This window comes from Scardinius erythrophthalmus, assembly GCF_964197995.2.
Source record: "Scardinius erythrophthalmus genome assembly, chromosome: 5".
Taxonomy (NCBI): Eukaryota; Metazoa; Chordata; class Actinopteri; order Cypriniformes; family Leuciscidae; genus Scardinius; species Scardinius erythrophthalmus.
Window position 1 is genome coordinate 9217468 of NC_138225.1, and position 25912 is coordinate 9243379.

The following is a 25912-nucleotide window of genomic DNA, read 5'->3' on the forward strand; positions in this document are numbered from 1 at the left end:
AATTAATAAAAACCTTTTTTAGCAGTGTGACAATTGCTCAGCTAATTTCAAAATAATGTAGCTTTTCTGGTAAAGAGTTAATTTTTCCATTTGAGTCCTTGCTTGTCATTTCAATTTAATATTAATAAAAAAAGAATATATATATATATATATATATATATATATATATATATATATATATATATATATATATAGCCTATTTATATATATAGCCTATATATATGCCTGTATTTTATTATTATATGCGTTTAATACAATTGTTTAATTAAGATTCCTATCGTTTTTGTACCAGAAAAAATACTGCCAGAAAAAAAAAAAATGTATATATATATATATATATATATATATATATATATATATATATATATATATATATATGCAGTACCCTTCAAATGTTTGGGGATACAGTAAATTAATATTTTTATTCAGCAAGGATCCATCAAACTGAAAAGTAAAAGTAAAGACATTTATAATGTTACACAAGATTTATATTTTAAATAAATGCTGTTCTTTTTATCAATTATAGATAGATAGAACGATAGATAGAACGATAGATAGATAGAACGATAGATAGATAGAACGAGATATAGATAGATAGTTACATAGATACTGTAGATAGATAGATAGATAGATAGATAGATAGATAGATAGATAGATAGATAGATAGATAGATAGATAGATAGATAGATAGATAGATAGATAGATAGATAGATAGATAGATAGATGCACAACTATTTTCAACATTTATATAATAACAATAATCGTTTCTTGAGCACCAAATCAGCATATTAGAATGATTTCTGAAGGATCATGTGACTCTGAAGACTGGAGTAATGATGCTGATTTTGTATTGTAATAATATTTCACAATATTACAGTTTCGACTGTTTTTTGATCAAATAAATTCAGCTTTGGTGGGACTTCTTTCAAAAACATAAACAAACAAAAAAGTTTACTGACCCCAAACTTTTGAACAGTAGTGTAGATTTTACTTACTGATGTAACCTGCTTATCCATCTAAACAATAGGTTAACTACTTTAAGTCATGGGTAGTTTGTAGCTTGGCAACTAACTTCCCCAACAATGGTAGTTACTGTAAAGGCATTCTTGGATTTTAGTGTGTGTGTGGGAAGGTTGTCAGACAGGACACAGTGCAAAAAGATCAGTGCTCAGGTGCTGAACCATGAAGAAATGATGTCGGGACACAAAACCTCAAGTTAGCAGTTTCTGGAAAGATACTGAAATTCAACAACTTTAATTCATTTATTTTCAAGGCACACTTCAAAGTATTAAATACATGCATTATTTCCTGAATTAAAATATATATTGCTCCAAACGTTCATTCTTAAAAGTGGATAATAAAATAAAAGGCAAAACTTTGGTATTCAGTAGCAGTGACATCAAGTCAATATTTGTCTAAGGATGTGTATACTGTATAAGACAGGGGATGTTTATTGAATTCTCTTCTTTAATCCAGTGAGAAAATCAATATCACATCAGTACTTGGGTCAGAAATCAATGGGTTACAAAACTACACTGTCTAAGTCTAGTTAAGACAGTGTCAGCTCGTACCGTCCTGCTGGCCGTGTTGTTTGCGCTGCACCTCCTTGCGGTATTCCTCCAGCTCCTGATCCGTCAGCTCGTTGAAGGGATTAGGAGTGTCTGGTTCGGGTATGGCTGGGGGCTCGACAGTCTCTGGAGACTGGAAGCAACACAATCATGCTCACATTATGAACACATGCACACGCTCACAAGCAAAAGTCTTTAGAAACAGATTTTGAGCAGTGAAAAATATTCATTAGTCATTGCTACTGATATTTACAGGGTAGGATTAAAAGATATTATTTTATAAAACAGAACCACCTTGAACAATTTGGTAACACTTTAAAATAAGATTCATTAGATAACATTAGTTAATGTATTAACTAACAATGAGCAACACATTTGTTATAGTATTCATTAATCTTGTTTAATGTTAGCTAATAAAAATTCAGCTGTTCATTGTTTGTTCATGTTAGTTCACGGTGCATTAACAAATGTTAACAATACAACCTTTGACTTTGAAAACGAACAGTATTTATATAGTTTTTACCTCTTGTAACACAGCCACGTCCAAGTGATCTGAGGGCGCGCGCGCATCCTGGTGTGTGACGTGTACGCAGACTGGTGCATAGATATATACACTAGATGTCGCCTTGTCTACGGCAGTTCATTGGAACGAATGTCTTTAATGCGACATCTAGTGTATATATCTATGCACCAGTCTGCGCACACGTCACACACCACGAAGCGCGCGCGCCCTCAGATCACTTGGACGTGGCTGTGTATAAGAGGTAAAAACGATATAAATACGGTTCGTTTTCTCATACAAACCGCTCGTTTCGTGTCTTAGGCCATCAATGTGTACTTACGATGGGGAATTGTTTAATTTGGACGATGGGGAATTGTTTTAATTTGGACTCTGTGCATGCTCTTTGAGACAGTGACCACAGACCTGCATTATATGACTGACAGACAAGAACGGTTTGACCTAAAAATATCAAAATTGAAACTACTGCGGAAAAAAAGACACCTACATCTTGGATGCCCTTGAGGTAAGCTAAACATACCAAAATTTTATTTCAAAGTGAACTATTCCTTTAAGAAAGTTCATGTTTTCAAGAGAAAGAATATGAAAGGACATGTTTTAATTGTTTGAAGTGTATGAGTATAAGTGTATGACTCTTGTTTTGAGTATATATGAACTGAATGACTCTGTGATCTCACCGGTGGACTGTTGTCTGGGATGACACTGGCTAAAACTTGAGACCGAGGTCCAGCTGTTTTCATGTCCTGACGATTCTGCTCCCTGATCTGAAACACAAATAATAAAATAATAAAATAAAATCCATCACCCTACGCTTTCCAGTGTATTTTGTGTTTATGTAGACATAGCTGCAATTCGACAGCTTGAACGTACTTGACATTCTCTTTGTGTGTATATTTATTGTAGTCTTGCTTCTGCATAATTGTTTAATTTTGGCTCCAAGATGAATGTCACCTAAACTAAACAACTACCAACAACTAAACATTTATCCTAAGTTTATTTTATCATAAACGTTCTTAATAATATTATGATGTAAGTTAGTGTATTATAGTCTAAAAAAGTTATTTATCATCTTATAAAAGTATTTGCTGCTCTTTTCTATGCATAAATCCAGTTATAATCCTTCATTGACACTACTAGTCAATGTCTGGCTTTCTTTACAGCATTTAATTAATGCAATGATTTCAGGGTACAACATCTTCCTATTAATTTAAATATTATTATTATTATCCATTTCTTCTCTCGCTATCCTTTCTCTGCCGAATATTCTCCTCTCCCTGTGACTATTCCCTCCTCCCATCACAGTCATCTTGGTCCCGATGGTAAAAAACTGAAACTACATGTTGCAAAACTTCTGTCACTACAAACACTCTGTCTCGCACTGTTGGTGAGACTGTAAATCTCTGCCATAATACTGAGATCTGCTCTCAGTTCTGTTGGCAGTCATGCAGAACATACAATGATAGTAAATGACTATGATAAAATATGTATTTTTTCTTGAATACTAAATACTAGCACACTTCACTCAGAAATCTTAGTCATCATTATTTTTCTATCTTTCTCCACCTCCTAGCATCTGAGTATTGCAGCTTACAGCTGAATTTGAATAACACTTCTGTTCAAAAGTTTGGATGGTTACATTGTTGCAAAAAAACAAAAAAGTATTTCAAACAAATGCTGTTACTTTCTATTCACCAAAGAATCCTGAAAAAGGTATCACAGTTTCTGCAAAATATTAAGCAGCCCAACTGCTTTCAACATTGAAAATATTAAGAAATGTTCCTTGAGCAGCAAATCAGCATTAGAATGATTTCTGAAGGATCATGTGACACTGAAGACTGGAATAAAGATGCTAAAAATTCCGCTATCACCACATGAATTACATTTAAACATGTATTAAAATAGAAAACATATATTTTAAATTGTAAAAAAAATGACTGTTTTCACTGTTTTAAATTAAATAAATGCAGCCTTGGTGAGCATAAGCGAACAAGATCTTAGAAAAGATGCACAATTTGTCCTGATTTCAGTTTTGATATTAAATCAATAAAATCTGCAGTTTCAATAAAGGCGTTTAAACTGAAGGGTGTGGATTTTGGAATAAACTGCTGCTTCAATGTATATGTAATGAGTGATTATAATTAAGGTGTTAATCAGTATTTTTCCTTCTAAATATCACATGAGTTGAATGACTTCTCTAGGCTTATGAGATTTTACTTTGTAGAAGTTACCATGTGATTTATGAAATGTTCTTTTCATGCATTCTCTAATGTCTGTATTTGATATCTGAATGCAGTAACAGTGCTTGCTCTGTTTTTACTCTGACAACTATTGTCACAAGGGTAATTGAAGTCTATAGTGTCCAAACTCAGTCCTGGAGGGCCACTGTCCTGCCGAGTTTAGCTCTAACCTGCCTCAACACACCTTCCTGGAAGTTTCTAGAATGCCTAGTAAGACCTTGATTATCTAGTTCAGGTGTGTTTAATTGGGTTTGGAGCTAAACTCTGCAGGACAGTGGCCCTCCAGGAGCAGGATTGGACATCCCTGGTTTAAGGGAACCTTTCTCAGTTAAAGCCTTACTTTTCATTATAGACTAAAGTGTAGGTCTCCTTGAGAGAAAGAACGCATTATCTTGATGTTTTGAGAGGATTTTATCGTTAGAGCCTGGCCAAATCCAGCCTTGGAAAAAGCTGTGTGTCAGTGTGTGTGTTAGTCTTTTTGGTTACAGGTTAAGGGACCACTGGCATTATCGGAGATGGACTGAGTTGTTGTTGTGGACATGCTGGCGCCCAGCAATGCAGATCTGAGAACTGGAAGGTCAGGACGAGCCTGACTTCAGGGTCTGAGTTTCAGCTGCATAATCAATGGAGATATGCTTCAATCTCTGTATATGTGTGGAAAATGACTATTTTTATCTATTTATTAGCCAATCAGAAACTGCAACCTGAAGCAAGGACGTGGCTTAGACCTTGGTGAAGGGTATAACTGCTGTGATCTTTCTAACTGTAAGGGGGCGGCCTACGAACTCTTTGTTAATATTGAAGCTGACTTCTGCTGATGAAACTGCAAATATCTTCAGTAAATCTTTTATTTAATTTATTATAATTCTGATTCCGGGTCTTCATTCATCAAATCTGGTTCTGGGTCTTTGACTGTAAAACCCCTTACAAAACCCAATGACAAAAAAAAGCTTACTGTACCTTATTTCTAGTCTCAAGCACCTCCTTTGGGTTGGTGAATAGAGGGACAAACTGGTTTGGATTCTCGATTTTAATGGCCTGTCCACTGGCCTGTGCGATTTCCTCAGCCTTCTGCCACTAAAAGAAAATAAAATCAATACAGAAGAAATTCAGCTGCTTGAACGAAAGTATGTTAATCATTACTGACATCAAGCCTATGTTAAAAAGCTAACTGAGGCAGACAGTTTAAGAGAAAGATGCAAGGGAAATATGTACAGGTCCAAAAGGAACCAGCAGAGGGCAGTGCAAGCATTGCAGTGAGATTCATGACAATAAAATATCTCCCCTGCATTGCAGAGAAGCAGAAAGAGAGGTGGGTGGAACATGGTAGAAGAGACAGCCAAACTGTAGTCCTATCACAGTGATGTAACGAATACGCCATTATTCTACCAATAATATTCTATGACTCACACTCGGACTATTTTCTGAACTGCAACACAGTCTCTGGCTTAGTCATTCAAATTGTCAATTCATTTTCAGAAGAAAAGCTACTCTGATTTCTACAATACACTGCAAGCTACACTGATACTGATACTTTAGCAATGAAGAACTTAACATGGATGAGAGCAGATCACTATGATCATCAGTTATCAAAAGAGACGCCATTATCGGTTTCAAGGTAGTAACATACTAAACAGAATTACTTTAATTCAACACAAATAGTTAGCATGTACTATATAACAGGGCCTGAACAGGGTGCAGGATTATTTTAAACAATTTGAAACATTCCTGAAAGTATAGTCACAAATTATGCAGTAGTTCCCACACACATATTTTAACTATACCAAATGGGTGATAGTACACCCCTATATGGATAAAAAAAATTGCAATTTCAGAAAGCACATATGTCATGCTCAAAATGAGCCTATAATGCAAAATAATAAAGATGCATTTCCAAAAGCACAAACATAAAATAACGGCCACACTTTAGTTTAGGGTCCAATTCTCTCTATTAACTAACTATTAACTATGACTTTTGCCTCAAACTCCAAATTACTGCTTATTAATAGTTAGTAAGGTAGTTGTTAAGTTTAGGTACTGGGTAAGATTAAGGGAAGTAGAATATGATTATGCAGAATAAGGCATTAATATGTGCTTTATAAGTACTAATAAACAGCTAATATCCTAGTAATATGCATGCTAATAAGCAACTAGTTAATAGTGAGAATTGGACTCTAAACTAAAGAGTTACCAAAATAATATTTGAAAAGTAAAAATAGTTGTTACTGTTTACAGTATATTCAGCTTGTGAAAATGAAAATATGAATACATTTATTTGTATATACAATAATTACAAAAGAACATAGGATGTTTTTGTGAAGTCATATTTAAAAAAATATGTACAATACTGATTTGCTAAATTTGCATTTACTATTTTTCATAGTGTGATTTTGATTAATTGTATTAAAACCAGTTATGTTTTGTTTTGACCTGCTAACATCAAAATAATGATATATTTTAATAATAATATCTGGTACCGACAACAATTAAAAACATTGTAACATTGTATTAGTTAAAATAGTATTTAGTAAATAGTATTGTCCCCATTTTGTAATTCATGGATGATAAGTTAGATTTCAATGATATTTTGACCATATAGAAAATGTCCCTGGTTTCAGTATCAGAAATCTGGTCACCTTAGGTCACACAATTTGAAATATGTTGCATGAGTTACATGCCAAAATGTAATACTTAAGCTAGTTATTAGCATTATTATTAGTGTCTTAAATATGTGCACAACTTGGCGGTCAGTGCTAATAATTAAGCTCAGATCTCATTATTAGAATAGACATTTTGGATACTCAAGTTATATAAAGTTTTACACAAGCTATACGAGATCTCTCTCACCGTGGTCCGATGTCCCGGGCTGGCCTGGTCCTGGTTGACTTTCTGATAGACATTTGGGGTGTTCAGCCATCTAGTCTTCTGCTGTTGTCTCTGGGTGTGGGGATTGAGACGGGGGTGGGATTGAACCCCATCGTCATGAAAAGAAAATGATGTGACGGAGGCAGGTACCTCCACCTCTCTCCTGGTTCTGGTGCGCTCCAACAGCACTGGGAAACGGTAGGCGTATCCTGTACGGTAACCCTATAAAATGATGATCAGATGTTCTAAAGTCAAGTATAATAGCAATAAAATTAGAATTAGGTAAATTGCTCTGATCTGGACTGTCTTCATTGTTTTTAGACTTTAATATCCACGTACATACAATCACAGTACAATGTCTTGATAAATGTCTATTTTATATACATTTATTATTTCTTTATATTATTTTTATTCATAACTTAGTACCTTATTTGAATACTTTTCTGTTGTTGTTTGCTTATTGTCATTTTGTATTTTTCTTTTTCTTGTTGTTACTTGTTTCTTATTAATGCTTTGGCAATACAGTATGCAAACACAGTCATGCAAATAAAGTGCCCTTTTATGCTTTTTCAGACATTATCTTTCATGTAGTAGTGTGTAATATAGTTGTTTGTGAATATAAAAGGTCTACAAAGTTTCAAAGATCAAAGTGCATGATAAATGGAGTTATTGTCTCTAAAAAGAAAAAAAAAAACTATTTTGAACTGCCTGAAATGAGTCATCAGTAATTCTAGTCCTACTTTCGTCACAAACCTATGTAGGTTTGTAATACATTTACATAATGCCCATCTAGGGTCTTCATTGGCTGCCTGTAAACAACGTCTAATTGACTGGAAGAGTTTGGTTTGTGTTGGCGACATATCAAGAATTTCAAGCAAATTCAGGTATGGTAAAAGGCGTTTGGTTTCCGACACGCGCTGTATTAAGCGGTGACCAATCACAACATACTGGGCCATCTGACCAATCAGAGCAGAGTAGGCTCTCGGAAAGAAGGGGTTTAGTGAGACTGAATCCATTATCAAACTGTTTCAGACACTGTGAGAAAAGGGGTGATGCTACAGTGTATATTATGAGAAAAAAATAATCATAATTTGACCTTGGATGCATGTAAACCTATTGTAGGTGACCTCCAAAACAAAATTAGGCACTTTAAATTGGAATCAACTAACCAGATTGTCCAGCGTCCTCATCAATGCTTCAAACTCATGTTCTCCCAGCCTGCTCTTGTGCATGGGGCCGAAGGTGGATCCAGCCCAGCCCACAGTGCCTGTGACGACGGGCCTGTGGATGTTGCGGTCCAGCATGATTAGGTTTTGTTCTCCTCCAGCGCTGCACAGTGCTGCCACCTGCCAGGACAACACACCACTGCAGCATGACTCAGTGTGAACAAACAGCATACTGAACACTCCAGCTAACAATACAACTATTCTCAACCCGTGCACGTCTTTCAGTTTTCACAATCCTTTTTATTGTCTTTCTGTCACGGGTCCCAGAGTTTTGACTAATGAATTTAAAAGACTTTTCCATGACCTTTCCAGTCATTCCTGAAATGATTTCAGATTAATTTGATACTGTGCAGATTGCTTTCACTGGTGCATGACGTGGCATTCTAAAAACTAAAAGGAGTTAAAATAAGTAAAAAACGTGTCTTTTGCTTGAGTGACCGGCGTTTTTAACTGCAAGTACACGTTCTTTGTGAATGGCTCAATACATGGGCATTTTTACTGTACCGGTACATAAATCGCTCACAGAGCATTATGTTGATGATGAAATATATTGCAAAGCAAAAACTAGAAAAATTTATATTTACTATAAATATTTACACTACAGTAAAAAGCTTGTGGTCAATATGATTAAAAAAAAGAAATGAATACTTAAATTGATTAAAATGAACAGAAAGACATTAGCAATTTTACAAAAGATTTCTATTTCAAATAAATGCTGTTCTTTTGATCTTTCTATTAATCAAAAAATACGGAAAATAAAATGTACAACAGTTTCCACAAAAATATTAAGCAGCACGTTTTTTTGAGCGCCAAATCAGCATTAAACTGATTTCTAAAGGATAATTTGGCACTGAAAACTGGAGTAATGATGCTGAAAATTCAGCTGTGCCATCACAGGATTAAATTATGTTTTAAAATAAAATCAAAATAGAAAACACATCTTTTAAATTGTAATAATATTTCACTGTTTTTACAGTACTTTTGATCAAATAAATGCAGCCTTGAAACATAACGCTTCTTTTTAAAAACATTTAAAAAATCTTACTGACCCCTAACTTTTAGTGTATATTTACTATTAATATTTATATTATAATATTCATATTCATATTTATAGTAATATGCATATTTATACTACAAATATGATTTCTCTTGCACACACCCTTTCACTGGCTCTCTCAGTCTCTGAACACTAGCATTCTCTCTCTCACTCCTTATGTCCCACTATCCACTCTTCCATGTTTTGCCATCATGGGAAGGGCTGTAACTTTTGTTGTTGTTGCCTACCTGTGTTTGACAGGCGGTCTGGATGTGGTAGATTGTGTAGAAGGCCTCCTCCACTGAGTCTCCCAGTGCCACGATTCCATGGTTCCTCAACACCAACACCTGTACAATAACAACATTTCATCAACCCCTTTTCGACCTTACGGGCCTCATACCATCATGTTCTGAGGCAAGTCTCTGCAACCGAGGATCTCACCTTGCATGTAGGACCGAGGCTTTTCTGGAGTTCCACTCTGTCCTCTTCGTCCTCCATTACTCCATTGTAGTCATAATAAGCCACCTCACCCACCAGCAAAGCCTCATGGGATAGCGGTAGCAGGCCACACTTCATGGCTGATACCTACATGAAAGATTAATAGCAGTTATAGAAGATGTTTGTTGCTAGAATAATAAAATCCACCAATTAAGATAAATGAGAGAATGCAGGATGAAGTATCTTCAACAGACTCAACAGCTCTCAGGTCTCAATAATGCAATAAGTATTTTTGTGGTCAGTGGAAGGCAGGAAAAAGGAACGATAGATAGATAGATAGATAGATAGATAGATAGATAGATAGATAGATAGATAGATAGATAGATAGATAGATAGATAGATAGATAGATAGATAGGCAGACAGATACTGTAGCTAGAATGATAGATAGAGAGAACGATAGAACAATAGAGCAATAGAACAATAGATAGATAGATAGAACGATAGATAGATAGAACGATAGATAGATAGATAGATAGATAGATAGATAGATAGATAGATAGATAGATAGATAGATAGATAGATAGATAGATAGATAGATAGATAGAACGATAGATAGATAGATAGAACGATAGAACGATAGATAGATAGATAGATAGATAGATAGATAGATAGATAGATAGATAGATAGATAGATAGATAGATAGATAGATAGATAGATAGATAGATAGATAGATAGATAGATAGATAGATAGATAGATAGATAGATAGATAGATAGATAGATAGATAGATAGATAGATAGATAGATAGGCAGACAGATACTGTAGCTAGAATGATAGATAGAGAGAACGATAGAACAATAGAGCAATAGAACAATAGATAGATAGATAGATAGAACGATAGAACGATAGATAGATAGATAGATAGATAGATAGATAGATAGATAGATAGATAGATAGATAGATAGATAGATAGATAGATAGATAGATAGATAGATAGATAGATAGATAGATAGATAGATAGATAGGCAGACAGATACTGTAGCTAGAATGATAGATAGAGAGAACGATAGAACAATAGAGCAATAGAACAATAGATAGATAGATAGATAGAACGATAGAACGATAGAACGATAGATAGATAGATAGATAGATAGATAGATAGATAGATAGATAGATAGATAGATAGATAGATAGATAGATAGATAGAACGATAGATAGATAGATAGAACGATAGATAGAACGATAGAACGATAGAACGATAGAACGATAGATAGATAGATAGATAGATAGATAGATAGATAGATAGATAGATAGATAGATAGATAGGCAGACAGATACTGTAGCTAGAATGATAGATAGAGAGAACGATAGAAAGAACGATAGAACAATAGATAGAACGATAGATAGATAGATAGATAGATAGATAGATAGATAGATAGATAGATAGATAGATAGATAGATAGATAGATAGATAGATAGATAGATAGATAGATAGATAGATAGATAGATAGATACTGTAGCTTGAAGGATAGAACAATAGATAGATGGACAAACACTGTAGCTAGAACAATAGAAAGATAGAACAATAGATAGAAAGAAAGATAGATAGATAGATAGATAGATAGATAGATAGATAGATAGATAGATAGATAGATAGATAGATAGATAGATAGATAGATGGATAAAATTAAGAAAACAACATAAACAAACAAATAAATAAATAAATACATTCATTTATGGCATATAAATATGAAACAATTGGTAAAAACAAACCAGTATTCAGTTTTCGATTAATATTTTGTACAAATATTAAATATATTTGCTTAAATGTTATTCTTTTAGATCAGAGACTCAAGAAACTCTAGAAAACAATGGCCTTCTCCTCCACTGTAAGTTGCTGTTTCAGCACTGTGGACTGTTCTCAGGTCAGTGCGTGTCGTACCGCAGCTGTGGCAGGAGTGTGGAGGTGCAGCAGACACCGGACGTCCGGTCGGGCAGAGTAGATCGCGGAGTGAAGACTGAACGCAGACAGATCCACTCCCAGAGTAGTGCTGCCTTTCTCCACCACCTCCCCCAGAATGTTCACCTTCACCTGGACATCACACAACCTTACGTCAAGTTTAGGCTTACAGCCAGGGTTAGGTGCTTCTACATCAGTGTCATTCCCCTATCAGTTCCCTCTGATCACTTATGGGCTTAAGTTTAGGGGTAGGGATACGGTTAGGATAACATTTTCGGACAGGAATGTTGTTCCAGGATCAACAAACTCTGCAAAATTAGGACGAGTGCATAATTTACTATTATGTATAAATATGAATTTATTTTTTAAATATAGATTTATATTTAGATATAAAAATAAATGTAATAAATATAATAAATAAAATATATAAATTACTTCATTATCCCTTTAGTAGACCAAAACTTTGAACTGCATTTTTTTCTTATTTTATTCATTACAAGTGACAATTGTAAACATGCAAGGACACGAGAAATTTTTCATGAGTAACAGTTTCTAATACCTTCTTTTTTGCAACAATGTACAAAATATGCCCAGAAAAATGCTGAACACACTGAATCTTTCATAAGCAAATAATAAACAAAATCTCAAACTGTGATGGCACTCCTGTTTCTAGTGACCTTCATTTGAACGCTTTAGCACAGTGAAACGCTATCATCAGGAGACATCTTGCAGGACACAAGAGGAACGTGTTTGGTGTGTGTGTGTGTGTGTGGACAGTCTCTCACCAGACTGGAAGCAGTCACCTCCCCACAGGCCAGACCATTCGGCAACACGAGGAAATGTTCCTGTTCTTTACTAACACGCATCTGCAGAGAGAAAGAGATGCTTTTATCCAAAGCAACTTACAGGAACAATCTCCCTGGAGCAACCTGAGGTTAAAGGGATAGTTCACCCATAAACGAACAAAATCTGACATTTACTCATCCCCATGTCCTACCAAACCTGTACAGCTTTTCATAAGATTTTCAGAGATGCTAACTTACATTTCTGTCCGTGTCAGACTGTAGCGCGTACAAGTCCTAACTTTATGGTGCAGTCGTGTTGTGTTTTATTCACTTTTGGATAACTTTTTAGGAATGAAATAGCTTCAACATTCTGCTTAATATCTCTTTTTGTGCTCCATGAAAGAAAATAAGTCCTAAGGGTTTAAAATGACCTGAGGGAAAGCAATGACAGAATTGAACATTTTTAAGTGAACTATCCCTTTAAGAGTCTTGACTTACACACCTCTTGTGAAGATCAAACTAGCAAAACCTTGTTACCAGACTTGATCACAAAATCACTTCCTATGTCAAATCCCTATAGACTGAGCGAAGGAGAAATAGGAGACATGAATAAGTATGCTAATGTAAATGCAGCAAAAATTATTCAGTATTTTTAATCAGCTTAATGCGCCCAGAAGTGATAGACTGGCAGCCGTGAGCAGTTATTTAAAGTTAAAGTAAGTTTTTTTTAAATCATAAGCATGAGTTATATAACAGTTAATAAGCAGACTCATACAACGGTGTTCAAAATTTTAAGTTTTTTTTTTTTTTGGAAAGAAATGTATACTTTTATTCAGCAAGGATACATTAAATGGACAGTAAAGACATTTATAATGTTACAAAATAATTTTATTTTAAAGAAATGCTGCTCTTTTGAACTTTCTACTCAAAGAATCTGGACGAGAAGTCTCACAGTTTCCACAATTTTTTTTTTTTCAACATTGGTTATAATAAGAAGTGTTTCTTGAGCAGCAAATCAGCATGTTAGAATGATTTCTGAAGGATCATGTGACAGTAATGTCTGCTGAAAATTCTAATAGATTACATTTTAATATAAAATGTATATAAATGCAGCTTTGGTGAGCATAAGAATCTCAAACCCCAAACTTTTGAACAGTAGGGTACCTTATAATTTAATCACATTTCAACCTTCACTTGAGCGCCTGTTTAATCAATCAAGCTCTAAGTTAAAAGTTGCGCAGGGAGCACTTCTCAGGATTCTTGGCATACTGACAGAAGTGTTTATGGGTGTTGTTTTCTTACTGTGAGGCACGTGTTGGCCAGCTGGGCCCAGCCGTACAGATCCACCAGACGGTGAACACTAGCCAGTTTGCAGCGCATCAGTCTCTCCCCCTTCACCATGGAGCCCGGCTCCCATCCCTGCACGTCGTTAATCGGCGTCACCATGGTAACGGCTGCACGGGCATGAGGAACAAGAGAAACAGCACAAGTGTGTGTCAATGAAAGTCTCAGTCATGAAAGGCTGTGTAAAAAGAGCAGCACTACTTAGTCTACTGCAGTTTAAGTGGTGCGACAGCCTTTTATCAAAGAAACTGTGAACGGTTCAGTTTGACTGAATTCAAATGAATTGACTTTCTCACAATTAAATTCATTAAGTTTGAAACTAAAACTCCTCTAATTTAAATAAGAAAAATAATAATAATACTAATAATAATAATAAAATTATTAATAATAATAATAATACTTTCAGTCTAGTATTAATAATAATACTTAATAAAAATAAGTCTGGATAAAAGAATAATGTTATATGATATGCGCATGAACACTGAATAAAATGGAAACTCTGAGCGATAGATAAAACGAATACCTTTTTGTATTATATACAATTATATATAGGCTATATGACAACAATACATTGCAAAGATAAAATGAAAGACAGATAACTAAGATAAGGAAATAGCTAAGCAGAGAAATGTGCAGCATTTATATGAATTAGTGTAAACATCTGGCTTTATTTATGAAACCAAGAAAATCATTCTTGACTCATGCTTCTTAAAAAATAAAGGTAGGCTAAAAATAAAGGTTCTTGAAAAAAGGTTCCAAAAATGTTTTTTTTTGTTGTTTTTTTGCAGCAATGCCATAGAAGATTTTAGATTTTTGGAACATTTCTTTCTTTCTTTCTTTCTTGTTTTCTTTTTAAGAAACTTTCAGTGCACAGTTCTTAAAAGTAAAACATTTTTTCTTACATTTTAATAATATAAATTAGAGCTGCACGATTGTAGAAAAACTGAGAATCATCTCTTTTTGTTTAAAATAGAGCTGGTAAGTCCCGCCCCTTCCGCTAACCCCACTGGACCTCTAGGTTGAAAAATCGTCAATGCAAGTGAATGGGAGAAAATAATTATTTTCTGGTCCCGTTTGAATTGTGCCATGAATGTGAACATATGCTGTCTGTGAATTTTTTATATCATTTTTCATGTTACGAGTTTGACAGTATATGGTATGATTCTTCGGCTAGCAGTTGTGGAAAAGACATAACGAGAAAGACTACATGTCGCCTGTGACGTCACCCCATAAAGTTGACTTACCCGTGGTTTTCGCCAACCTCAACGATTTTGTCCTCTCCCTGAAAGAAGGCGGTGAAGTGCACCAAAGACACAGCCATGTAGCATTCTTTACACGAATAATTATATAAAAAAATTCACTGACAACATATGTTCACATTCATGGCACAATTCAAACGGGACCAGAAAATAATTATTTTCTCCCATTCACTTGCATTGACGATTTTTCAACCTAGAGGTCCAGTGGGGTTAGCGGAAGGGGCGGGACTTACCAGCTCTGTAGAGATCACGATTCTGAATAGAAATCTAAACAATAAAATGTAAGTTCTGACAAAATGTTAATTGCTGCAGACTGTGAAAATATGTAAATAATTTAAATAATTATTTTTTAAATCAGTTTGAATGAATGATTCAATGACTCACTCATAAAGACTTCAATTGTTTCTTTACTGGATGAATCAGCATATTTGAACAAATAGTCTTGAATGAATTCAATTACAATATTTTTTTTTTTTTTACAGTCAGTCGTGTGGTTGAAAATACTGTTTTTAAAGCTGTTTCATACCTATACATGACAACTGCTCTCTCTAGTTCAGCAGCAGCACCAACTCAGATCTGAATGTTCAATGTATCAAAAATTGAATAGACATAGCCGAATCGTTGTCATTTAGGAATAAGATTGTGTGAGTGTTTTGAATCGAGATTGCAATCTTTTAACGATTAATAGTGCATCTAAATAATCTTTTTCCACTAAAGAACCTTTTCTGCATTTGAAAGTTTCCATGGATGTTAAAGGCTCTTCGTGGAACCATCAATGCCAATAAAGAACCTTTATTTTAAGAGTATATGTAAATTATGGCATGTGTTACAGTACGTACTGGATTGAGCGACGGGCAGGGCGGCCGGAGATCCGTGAGTGGCCATGAAGTCTACGATCTGTCTGAGAGCCCACAGATTGGAGGAACTTCCTTCTTTCTTCATCTGCTCCTGAATCAACGCATCCAGCTCCTCTCTAAAGGACTAACACACACAAATAAGATTCAGTCATTAAACAACACCATGCACTAGTACACACAAATAAAGGAAAATGCACATTATGCACATTGGTGGTTGATAAATAAACAATGTCCATGATTTTTTTCTTCTTCTTTTTTTTTTTTTTTTTTTTTAGCATTTTAGGTGAAAATGTATATGTATGTTTCAGGAAAGGTGTTATTACAGAATGTAACTGGTAACCTTTTTTTTTTTTTTTGTTCTTTTGCATTTCACTTAAATGGTCCACTGAAATGCAATGATACATGAATTTAAAAAGTATCATGGAAAAGTACACTACAGTTCAAAAGATCAAAAATACAGTAAAAATAGTTCTATTATAAATAAACGGCTTTTATGTGAGCAGTTTTAAATATACTTTCAGCATCATTACTCCAGTCTTCAGTGTCACATGATCCTTCAGAAATCATTATAATATGCTGATTTGATGCTCAAGAAACGTTTCTTATTATTATCAACGTTGAGCTGTGCTGCTTAATACTTTTGTGGAAACCAAACCATGATCATTTTTTTATTTTTTTTTCATCTTTGATGAATAGAATGTTTAAAAGCACAGCATTAATTTGAAATATTTACAATTTATATTTACAATGTTAAAGTCTTCTCTGTCACTTCTGATCAATTTAATGCACCCATGGCTGAATAAGAGTATTCATTTCTTTAAAAAAAAACAAAAACAAACCCTGATCTCAGACGTTTGAATGGTAGTGTATATTCCATAATTAATGTAAAAAACTTACTGTATACTGTAACCATATTTCCAGTACCAGTGCTTGCAATCTAGCAAAAGAACAGTATTAAAGTTTCACAAGTTTAGCTTTTAGGCTTTGGTTAAAAGAAATGCTGCATTAGAGCCTTTTCTTTTTTCTTCACAACAACTTCACTATAGCAATCACTATTAAGCATTACATTTTGAATACTGAACATTCTATGCTGAATCAATAGAAGTCTAACACTGATACTTTTTAATGTTTAAAGTTCTTAAAAGTGTGAAGATTACAATAAACAGATGAAAACAATCTTCAAAACAAAGTTTGAATGGTTTAAGCTTTAAACGGTTCTGGCTGAATTAATTGCACATGTTTAATACTGAATGTAAGGAGTTTATAATAAAGTTTACAATAAACATACTAGAACGTTTGAGGAATACCAATATAGTTTTAACTTGTAAGCACTGTAATTATTTGTATAGAATCAGAAATTCTTTTAAAAGTTTTAAATTAAGCATTAAACACCGCTGTCACTGCTTCAAACATAATGCCACACAAAAACATTATAACAGACATAAAGCCCAAATAAAACAATACATTTATAAACATACGGAAACAAACAGCAGGAAGAATATGTGAGTTACAGGTTCCCGTACAATCCACAACAGAGAAAGACTGAATTAATCATCCTCATTTTGAACGTTGAGCTCTTCAGTTGTCCTTCATTCAACACGTTCCCTCCATTCTGAGAGGTTTTTTTAAATTGTTTTGCACCAACACAAAACTCCCTGCACTATCTATTCTCTCTCTCTCTCTCTCTCTCTCTCTCTCTCTCTCTCTCTCTCTCTCACGCTGCAGCTGTCAGTGGTGATTCAGGGCAGATTATATCTGAGCTGTGGAGATAATCATATCTTTGGGAACCTAATGAGGGGGAAGGGGAGAGAGGACATAGGGATTGGGAGGCAGGACATTAAAGGGTGGATAGAAACAGGCGAATAAAAGCAGGCAAACCGATGTGGGTCTCCCAGACTTGGCACTTTGAATGCCTGTTCACTTTTACAACCTCACTCGTTGTCATTATCATATCATTCCCGTTAGAGTGCAAAAGCAGGATCCTGGAAGTAAAAATGCCATTCATTCTTTTCCATAGAGAAATGTATTGATGGTGATAATGTTTAAAGGGGTGGTTGATTATGATTTCACTTTTCTAACTTTAGTTAGTGTGTAATGTTGCTGTTTGAGCATAAACACAATCTGAATTTGAGATATTTGCTTTTAAAGAAATCGTTTTTTAAGGACTACAACAAATGGCTGGTAGGGACTACACAAGCTTCCTCCCGGGTAAGTGACATCACTAACCCTAAAATTGACATAAACCCCGCCCCCAGAACACGATTTATAGATTATCATGACAGAATATGCTAATCAATGACTAGAAGATAACTACACATAAGCTACATAAATTCATCAACTAACCATTCAGAAATGTTGTCTACATGTTGTCACTTATTCTTGAGTCTCTCCATCTTTCTGACTCCGGTTTGAACATAAAAGGCTAAAAGTTTTTGAAATTTTCAGTGCATGTCTGTGTGAGGTAAAAGAACAAGAGCTCTTGAAGCTCCGCCCACTGTGTCGGGAGCAGCAGCTCATTTGCATTTAAAGGGACACACACAAAAGCGGTGCGTTTTTGCTCACCCTCAAAAAGTGACAACTTTAACATGCTATATAAAAATATCTGTGGGGTATTTGGAGCTAAGACTTCACATACACACTCCGGGGACAACAGAGATTTATTTTACTTCTTGTGAAAAGGGCATTATACCACCCCTTTAAAGCCTTCAAAACAAAGATACCAGAAGCACTTACTTATAATCAATTAATGTAAAGTCAACAGTTTTAGTTATTGTGATTTAATTGAGTTCAGATTGTCATATTTTTCGCTCTGACTCAAATGTTGCAATGGAAATATATTAAATTTGAGGAAAACAGTGCAGGTTTCTTTAAATAATAAAAATTTCAAATAATAGTCACAATTATAATTGTATTCATATAGTATCATTGAAATGTTAGTAATATTAAAATATTAACAATATTCATTATTTCTATATACGTAATGAAGTAATCTGCTTTAATATTGTCTTTTTGTTCAGATTTTATACACATTTCTCTTTGAATCAAATGTAATTTTGCGATTCATCTCAGCGGTGGTTGTTTTAAACTCTTTCTTGAATCCCTATGGAGAAAATCAATGGGAAAAATGCTTTCGGAATCAAAGCTGCTGAAAAAGTAAACAATCAGCCCTTTAAACCCATAAGGCTATAAACACAAATCTGTGTCATGTCTCAAATGCACATTTATGAGCTTCACTCATTAGTGCACACTTCATTTACTCACAGGGCTTTGCAGGAGACTGGAAACACGTTTCTTGAGGCCGCTGGATGGCGTTGACTGCTGGGGAGACTGGACCATTTCTCCTTCCAGACATTCCCCATCTACAGGGGTGGGAGACCTACTCATCTTCTTCTCCCCAGTGTGGAATAGAGGAGAAGGATAGACAGAAAACAGAGAAAAGGAAAAGGATAGGCAAAGTAGGGCCAGGCGAGATTGCTAGATGGGGGGATTGAAAAAAAAGAAAAGAAATTACAATATGTATATAATTCAGTTATAATCTGGAGTTATGGTAATGAAAGATCCCCATCATGCACATCATGGAAGAGTTCTTTTACATACATGTACATGAGGACATAATAGTGATGTGCACATATTAATAATAGACACACATGCAAAAGCACACAGGCAGTCCTGCAAATACTAGATAAGTATTTCTGCACACCACACCCAAAGTCATGTGGGGGCCGCACTAACTGTCATATATACACACACACAGCACAAGTAGTGCTGACAGCAAGATGTAGCTCTTTATGTGCATTAGTAAATGCGATCGATTAGTTTGCTTGTTTAGTCAAGGAAGGTCTATTTAATACATTACATTTAGAGAAATCAGTCTATCACTCTTCCAGGATGCATAACAGATGATTGATGGCACATAATCTAAGACTTTGATCCTGAATATCTTTTATTTCTCCTTCAACATCGTACTCCTATTCACATACTGTAAATAAATGCTCTTTCAGCCTGCACAATAAAATGATGACAGTGGACCGGACACATCACCTCAACTAAATATTCAGCCGTGTCTGAACTTCGGTGCTTAATCTTACTTTAATCTCCAAGGCAATTATAAGTAAGCCACTGTAAGTTCAATTCTCAAAAGTGTAACCACTTTTGTTTGAAAAGCCCAGCATGGCGGCACTGAATTCGGGATGGAAATACAGTATCGGTCTGTTTGAAAATTATTATTATTGTTGTAGCTTTGACCGACTGGATGAAAAACCAGGCAAAAACAATAAATCAAATAAAAACATGGCAGAGACTTGGTGGTGGACTCTTTTGACCAGTAACAAAAACAATCCCTCAAAACACTCTAGAAACCATAAAGCACATAGCAAATATATAGAACATTTTATAGCAAATGTCTTGTTGCTGCCAGAAGAGAATGGCCATACTGATTACAACCGAGGTCTGCAGAAGAGCATCTCTGAACGCACAACACGTCAAACCTTGAAGCAGAAGAGCTACAGCAGCACTCCTCTCAGCTAAGAACAGCAAACTGAGGCTACAATTCACACAGGCTCACCAAAATTGGACAATAGAAGATTGGAAAAATACTGCCTGGTCTGATGAGTCTCAACATTCAGATGGTAAGTTCACAATATGAAAGCATGGACCCATCCTGCCTTGTATCAACGGTTCAGGCTGCTGGTGGTATAATGGTGTGACTGGATATTGTCTTGGCCTCTTGGTACCAACTGAGCATCGTTTAAACGCCACAGCCTACATATTGAGTATTGTTGCTGACCATGTCCATCCCTTTATGACCGCAGTGAACCCATCTTCTGATGGCTACTTTCAACAGAATAACTCAATGTTCCAAAGCAAATCATCTCAAAATGGTTTCTTGAACATGGCAATGAGTTCACTATTCTCAAATGGCCTCCACAGTCACCAGATCTCAATCCAATAAAGCACCTTTGGGATGTGATGGAACGGGAGATTCCCATCATGGATGTGCAGCCAAGAAATCTGCAGCATCTGCATGATGTTATCATGTCGTGTGTGTGTGTAAAGGGTGTGGTAAAACAGTAAATATGAATTTTTGTCTTCAGTGACACAACAGTTGTGCTGCTTTGTTATTCTTAATGAATAGAAAGTTCAAATGAACCGTGTTTATTTGAAATGGAAATATTTTGTAATTATTAATGTCTTTACTGTCACTTTTGTTCAAATGAATGTATCCTTGCTGAATAAAAGAACAGTAATATGCTCAACTTTTCTATTATAAATGCAATTGTGATTTTTTTGCATCCAAAATACAACACTGACATCTCCAAAGTGTCTGAGTTAATGCACTAGCAGTCACAGCATCGTGTTTGTTAGTCAGGGGCTCAGGTGCTCTGGGACCCCTACTGAGAGGTCCTCTCTCTGGGGAGACTGTATAATGAGTGGGGCCCCTTTGGATCCAAACTGGTGCCGCCCTGTCCCTGGATCAGTTTCAAGCACAGTTTTCTACTCGAGTGGATCCAAATTAATCAAGTCCCGCTGCTATAACAGCAAACATCATCAGTCTGCAATTATTTAGTCTTCAACCTACACTTTTTAATCTCAAAAACTTGAACTTTGGCTTCTGCTACAAGCAGGATTTTGATGTCAATCTGAGGAGGGATGAAAGACAAGTACACGTGTCTGTTACTTATTGATCGGTCTGAAACAGAGCTTTCCTGACCGGATGAGGGTTTTCTCCCCCACTGAGAGATCTTAATGCTTGTAGGAAGTGGGGAGAGAGAGAGAGAGAGAGAGAGAGAGAGAGAGAGAGAGAGAGAGAGAGAGAGAGAGAGAGAGAGAGAGAGAGAGAGAGAGAGAGAGAGAGAGAGAGAGAGAGAGAGAGAGAGAGAGAGAGAGAGAGAGAGAGAGAGAGAGAGAGAGAGAGAGAGAGAGAGAGAGAGAGAGAGAGAGAGAGAGAGAGAGAGAGAGAGAGAGAGAGAGAGAGAGAGAGAGAGAGAGAGAGAGAGAGAGAGAGAGAGAGAGAGAGAGAGAGAGAGAGAGAGAGAGTGAGTATATAAGGGGATGTATAATGGTTAAAGTGATGCTGGATTGATTTTAAAAGGATCTTATAATTAAGTTAATGTGTGGTTCTGGGTGCATTGACTTCTGTATAATGCGCTGAGAAATCAGTGACCCATGCACCAAAAAAAGCATGCTTTTTAAAACCAACAATGAATTGGAACATTTTCAGGGAAGGAAAAAAAAAAGCTATTTCTAAGCGTGATTAGCCTTGTTTGGAGTTTTAAAATGGGTGTTGTATACTCTCTGAATCCGTTTCCAATGCAATACTAAATCCACACAGTGAATGGCCTTTTTTGCCATGTTTCAACAAGATTGTGAACAAATTTGTCAAAACTGTTTCCATGATTTTAATGTGGCAACATGAACATCTAAAATGACACTAACAATACACTCATTTACTTTAAATGTAACCACAAAAATTACAAAAGAGAGATAAACAGTCAACATTAAAGTGCATGTTACATTACATTTAAATATTTTTTTATTTTTATACAAATGTTTCTTTTTAAAACTATTTTAGCCAAGGGTATCCCAACCTGGGGATCTGCAGGGGGTTGAGAAGCTAATTAATTAGCTAAATAATAAAGATGCATAATAAAGCAATACATTTGTTACGGAGTTTGTTAATCTTTGTTAACGTTAGTTACATGAACAACCAACGAACTGCTGTATTTATATTAAGCAATGTTACAAATACAATTTTTGATTTTAATAATGTATTAGTAAATGTCAAAATTTACATTAACAAAGATTAATAAATGCTGTAAAAGTGCAGTTCATTATTAGTTCATGTTAACTAGTAAAACCTTATTGTAAAGCTTTGCCACCAGATTATCATTAATTTAGTAGTGCAGTGGAAAAAAGGATAGTCTAAGATCTAAGACTATTCCCCCCACCCCACATAATTTAAATCATTCCTTCACCCCTGCAGCTAAACCTCATGGAAACAGCAAATTAAATGAATACATTATGATAATATCCATTAGTTCTTGGTGCACAAAAAGATGATTAAAAGGAAAAGTAGTCAGCCGACCCTAATAAAAAAGGGTCATATCGTCTCGTCTATTTGGCAAACGTATTAGGATTTTAGGATGGCTATAGATTGAGCAGAGAGGACCTGTGCCACCCTCTCTTTCTCTCTAGGGCTTATATTCCAGGGGGGAAGACTCCCGTGTCACGCCCACTTCTTCTATAGCAAAACAACACCCAGTTTGAACTGCTATGAGAGGGAGTAGACGTGCATCGGCTGGTGAAAAAAGCACCACTGTTAAAAGAAATGATACTAGAAATGCTGCTTTCTTGTAAAAAAGGCATTTATGCATTCATTAATTTATAAAGCATTATGAACCGTGCTGTGTCGAATGTTTTGTGCAGTAGCGGATGCTCGCGCGGCAGGGCCTGTACGCGGCTGCCTAGCAACAACACGAGCCCCGCTGCATCATCAGCACCAGCAGCGCGAGGCTCAGCCTCCGGGCATCAGTACAAGAGCCCACTGGGAAAATTAAACAGTTTTGAAGAGAGCATGACATGTTACAGAACACAATCGCATATCAAAACGCAGCACAAATTACATAGGCGTGCTTAAATTACTCCAATACAAAAAAAAAGACGGATTACCGGGTGAAGAAAACAGATTTCCAGTTAACGCGAAACTCCCAATATTATGGCGCCTGAAAGCTGAAGCGTCAAAACCTCGTACAATCACTAAGCTCCAAGGCGTCTGATTAATAAAATACAATATCGTTTACTTAATATTCAGATTACATCACAAACAACCATCTTTATAGTCTTAACACATTCTGGTTCCATTTCCTTTGGTGCCAAGTGTTTAACCTCTGTACCGTTCCCGATTACGGTGTTATAAATGTAACTTGTAATATATTCGTGCAATCCTACAATATCATGGCAGTCCAGCATCACGGTCACCGTGATGGATGCGTGGGGTCCAAAATTCCTCCATCCACAAGTTCAAGCACTATTGATTAAATCCCAGGAAATCTCAACTATTGACTGAAATTGTGATGGAGAAATTAAACGAGGCAAGAGATGCTTACCTTACAACATCCTCTCCTCTTTGTCCTTTACGCACAGTCGCCCTATGAATCTACACTGCAATGAGACAAAACAGCCGCGTGCGCCAAGCAATCGAGAATTAGTCTAGTTTTCCAGTATGAATGGTATTGTTTGGGGTCTGTGTTTTCCCAGACCTTCGCATCCCCTCTGTTTTTGACGTTTATTGCAGGCTGGACCAGCCCACGACCACGCCTGCCAGATTCATGACCTCCTCACTGTCTACATCCAGATCCCGCTCGTATTTTTTACGAGAACCTTGAGTTTGTTCGCCTCAAGTGGAAAAATACTAGCACACGTATAAAACGAAAAGAGCAGGAAGGTTTTTTCCCCACCGCAGAGCATTTAATATCGTGGATTTGTCGGGATCACAGATTATTTATTCTGGATGTCTTTCCCTGCTAAATGATGCAGCTGTGGATTAAAGACGCGGCCACTGGCTCCACCTGCTGGTGTTTTCTGATATTAAAGGGATAGGTCACCCAAAAACTCAAATTCTGTCATCATTTACTCACCCTCATGTTGTTTCAAACCTGTTTGAGTTTTTTTTTCTTCTGATGAACAAAAAAAGATGATGTTTTGAAGAATGTTGGTAACCAGACAGTAGGTTTGGAACAACATGAGGGTGAGTGATGGATATTTATTTTTTTACTATCCCATGAGGCCACGGGAGAGGATTTATGAATGGCAATGAAGCAACGCAACTGACACTGCTAGGTCACATGATAATGACAACATGACGATTGTAGTACGTCTAGATTAGTCAGAATTCTGTATAAATTTTGGCTTCTGGTTCAGGTCTTTTGTATGTGCTTCGTTAAAGAGCCATTTTCCTTAAGACACCTTTAAAAGGAGCGAACAAAGATGAGCATATGTCCATTGCATATGCAGATTGATTTCTAAAAGTTTTATTTCCTTCCTCTCACTAATATGGGGGTTAGAATTGTTGCATTATTCTAAATAAATTGATTGAGATTCACAAATATGAATCAAATTCACAAGTAAATAAATTAACATCCAACGTGCAACTATAGGTCAGTGGATTGTGGCCGTTGTCTGATTGGCTAATTTATGGGATGAATATAGTATCAAAATGATTAACACGTGCAAGCACAATAATCCATGAACTTGATAAATGTTGCAGATATGTTTTATTATCTACAACCTAATGCCTTTTAACTTGCGTGTGTAAAATTCAAAATTGAATGAATGTGTTGCAATTTATACAAGAGACATTTTTGTGAATACAAATGTTTTCTTTTGTATTAGTTAATCATAATTTGCGCATGCAACAAAGAAGATGTGCGTTTGTGGATCAGGTGACAGGAGTGTATTCATTGACGTCTTTTCTGAGTCAATTTGATTGACTCATTTGATTCATTTGGATTTTGAGACTTTCCTTTCGCGGTTTTTAAGCATTTCACAACCCGCACAAACAACTACAAATTAATAGACCTCAATTGTGTGGAACCACTTACCATACATTTTTTAAGTAAATTCAACTTTCATTTTTTTCAGTGTATTTATTCGGAGAGAAGGGGGGGCCTTGGATAAAATAAGTCATGTTGCAACCGGTGCTAATTATTAATGCGTGCACCCATTTATTTGATAAATTCACAAATGTGCGTCACTACATTTAAACTAATACAACTTGTGTGTGCAAAATCCAGAAATGCTTGAATGTGCAGCATTTTG

At 35.7% G+C, this 25912-nt stretch overlaps 1 protein-coding gene across 8 annotated transcripts; it reads right to left on the reverse strand.

The window, feature by feature from the left end:
• Positions 1-1212: 1212 nt before the first annotated feature.
• On the reverse strand, positions 1213-24627 carry add2 (adducin 2 (beta)). Of its 8 annotated transcripts, none has more exons than XM_081364685.1 (13): positions 24202-24627; positions 19358-19570; positions 16079-16220; positions 13939-14090; positions 12637-12717; positions 11834-11983; positions 9894-10037; positions 9701-9799; positions 8360-8536; positions 7173-7412; positions 5286-5402; positions 2766-2852; positions 1213-1701 (listed from the first exon to the last, which is right to left on the reverse strand). In XM_081364685.1, exons 2-13 carry the CDS (start codon positions 19478-19480, stop codon positions 1561-1563), a joined length of 1653 nt encoding a protein of 550 aa, XP_081220811.1. In that variant the 5' UTR covers positions 19481-19570; positions 24202-24627; the 3' UTR covers positions 1213-1560. The 8 variants fall into 8 exon arrangements, with proteins under 8 accessions (XP_081220811.1, XP_081220810.1, XP_081220813.1 ...); XM_081364684.1 differs by lacking the exon at positions 24202-24627 and adding an exon at positions 19694-19747; XM_081364687.1 differs by lacking the exons at positions 19358-19570; positions 24202-24627 and adding exons at positions 16994-17033; positions 17620-17819.
• Positions 24628-25912: the final 1285 nt, after the last annotated feature.

Coding starts and splice junctions, on each gene's coding strand:
- add2 (XM_081364684.1), bottom strand. CDS start 19,726: ATGTGCACATCACTATTATGTCCTCATGTACAT. Junction 19,571..19,693: donor TATTATGTCCTCATGTACAT/GTATGTAAAAGA, acceptor CCCCCCATCTAG/CAATCTCGCCTGGCCCTACT. Junction 2,853..5,285: donor TGCTTGAGACTAGAAATAAG/GTACAGTAAGCT, acceptor TTTGTGTTTCAG/ATCAGGGAGCAGAATCGTCA.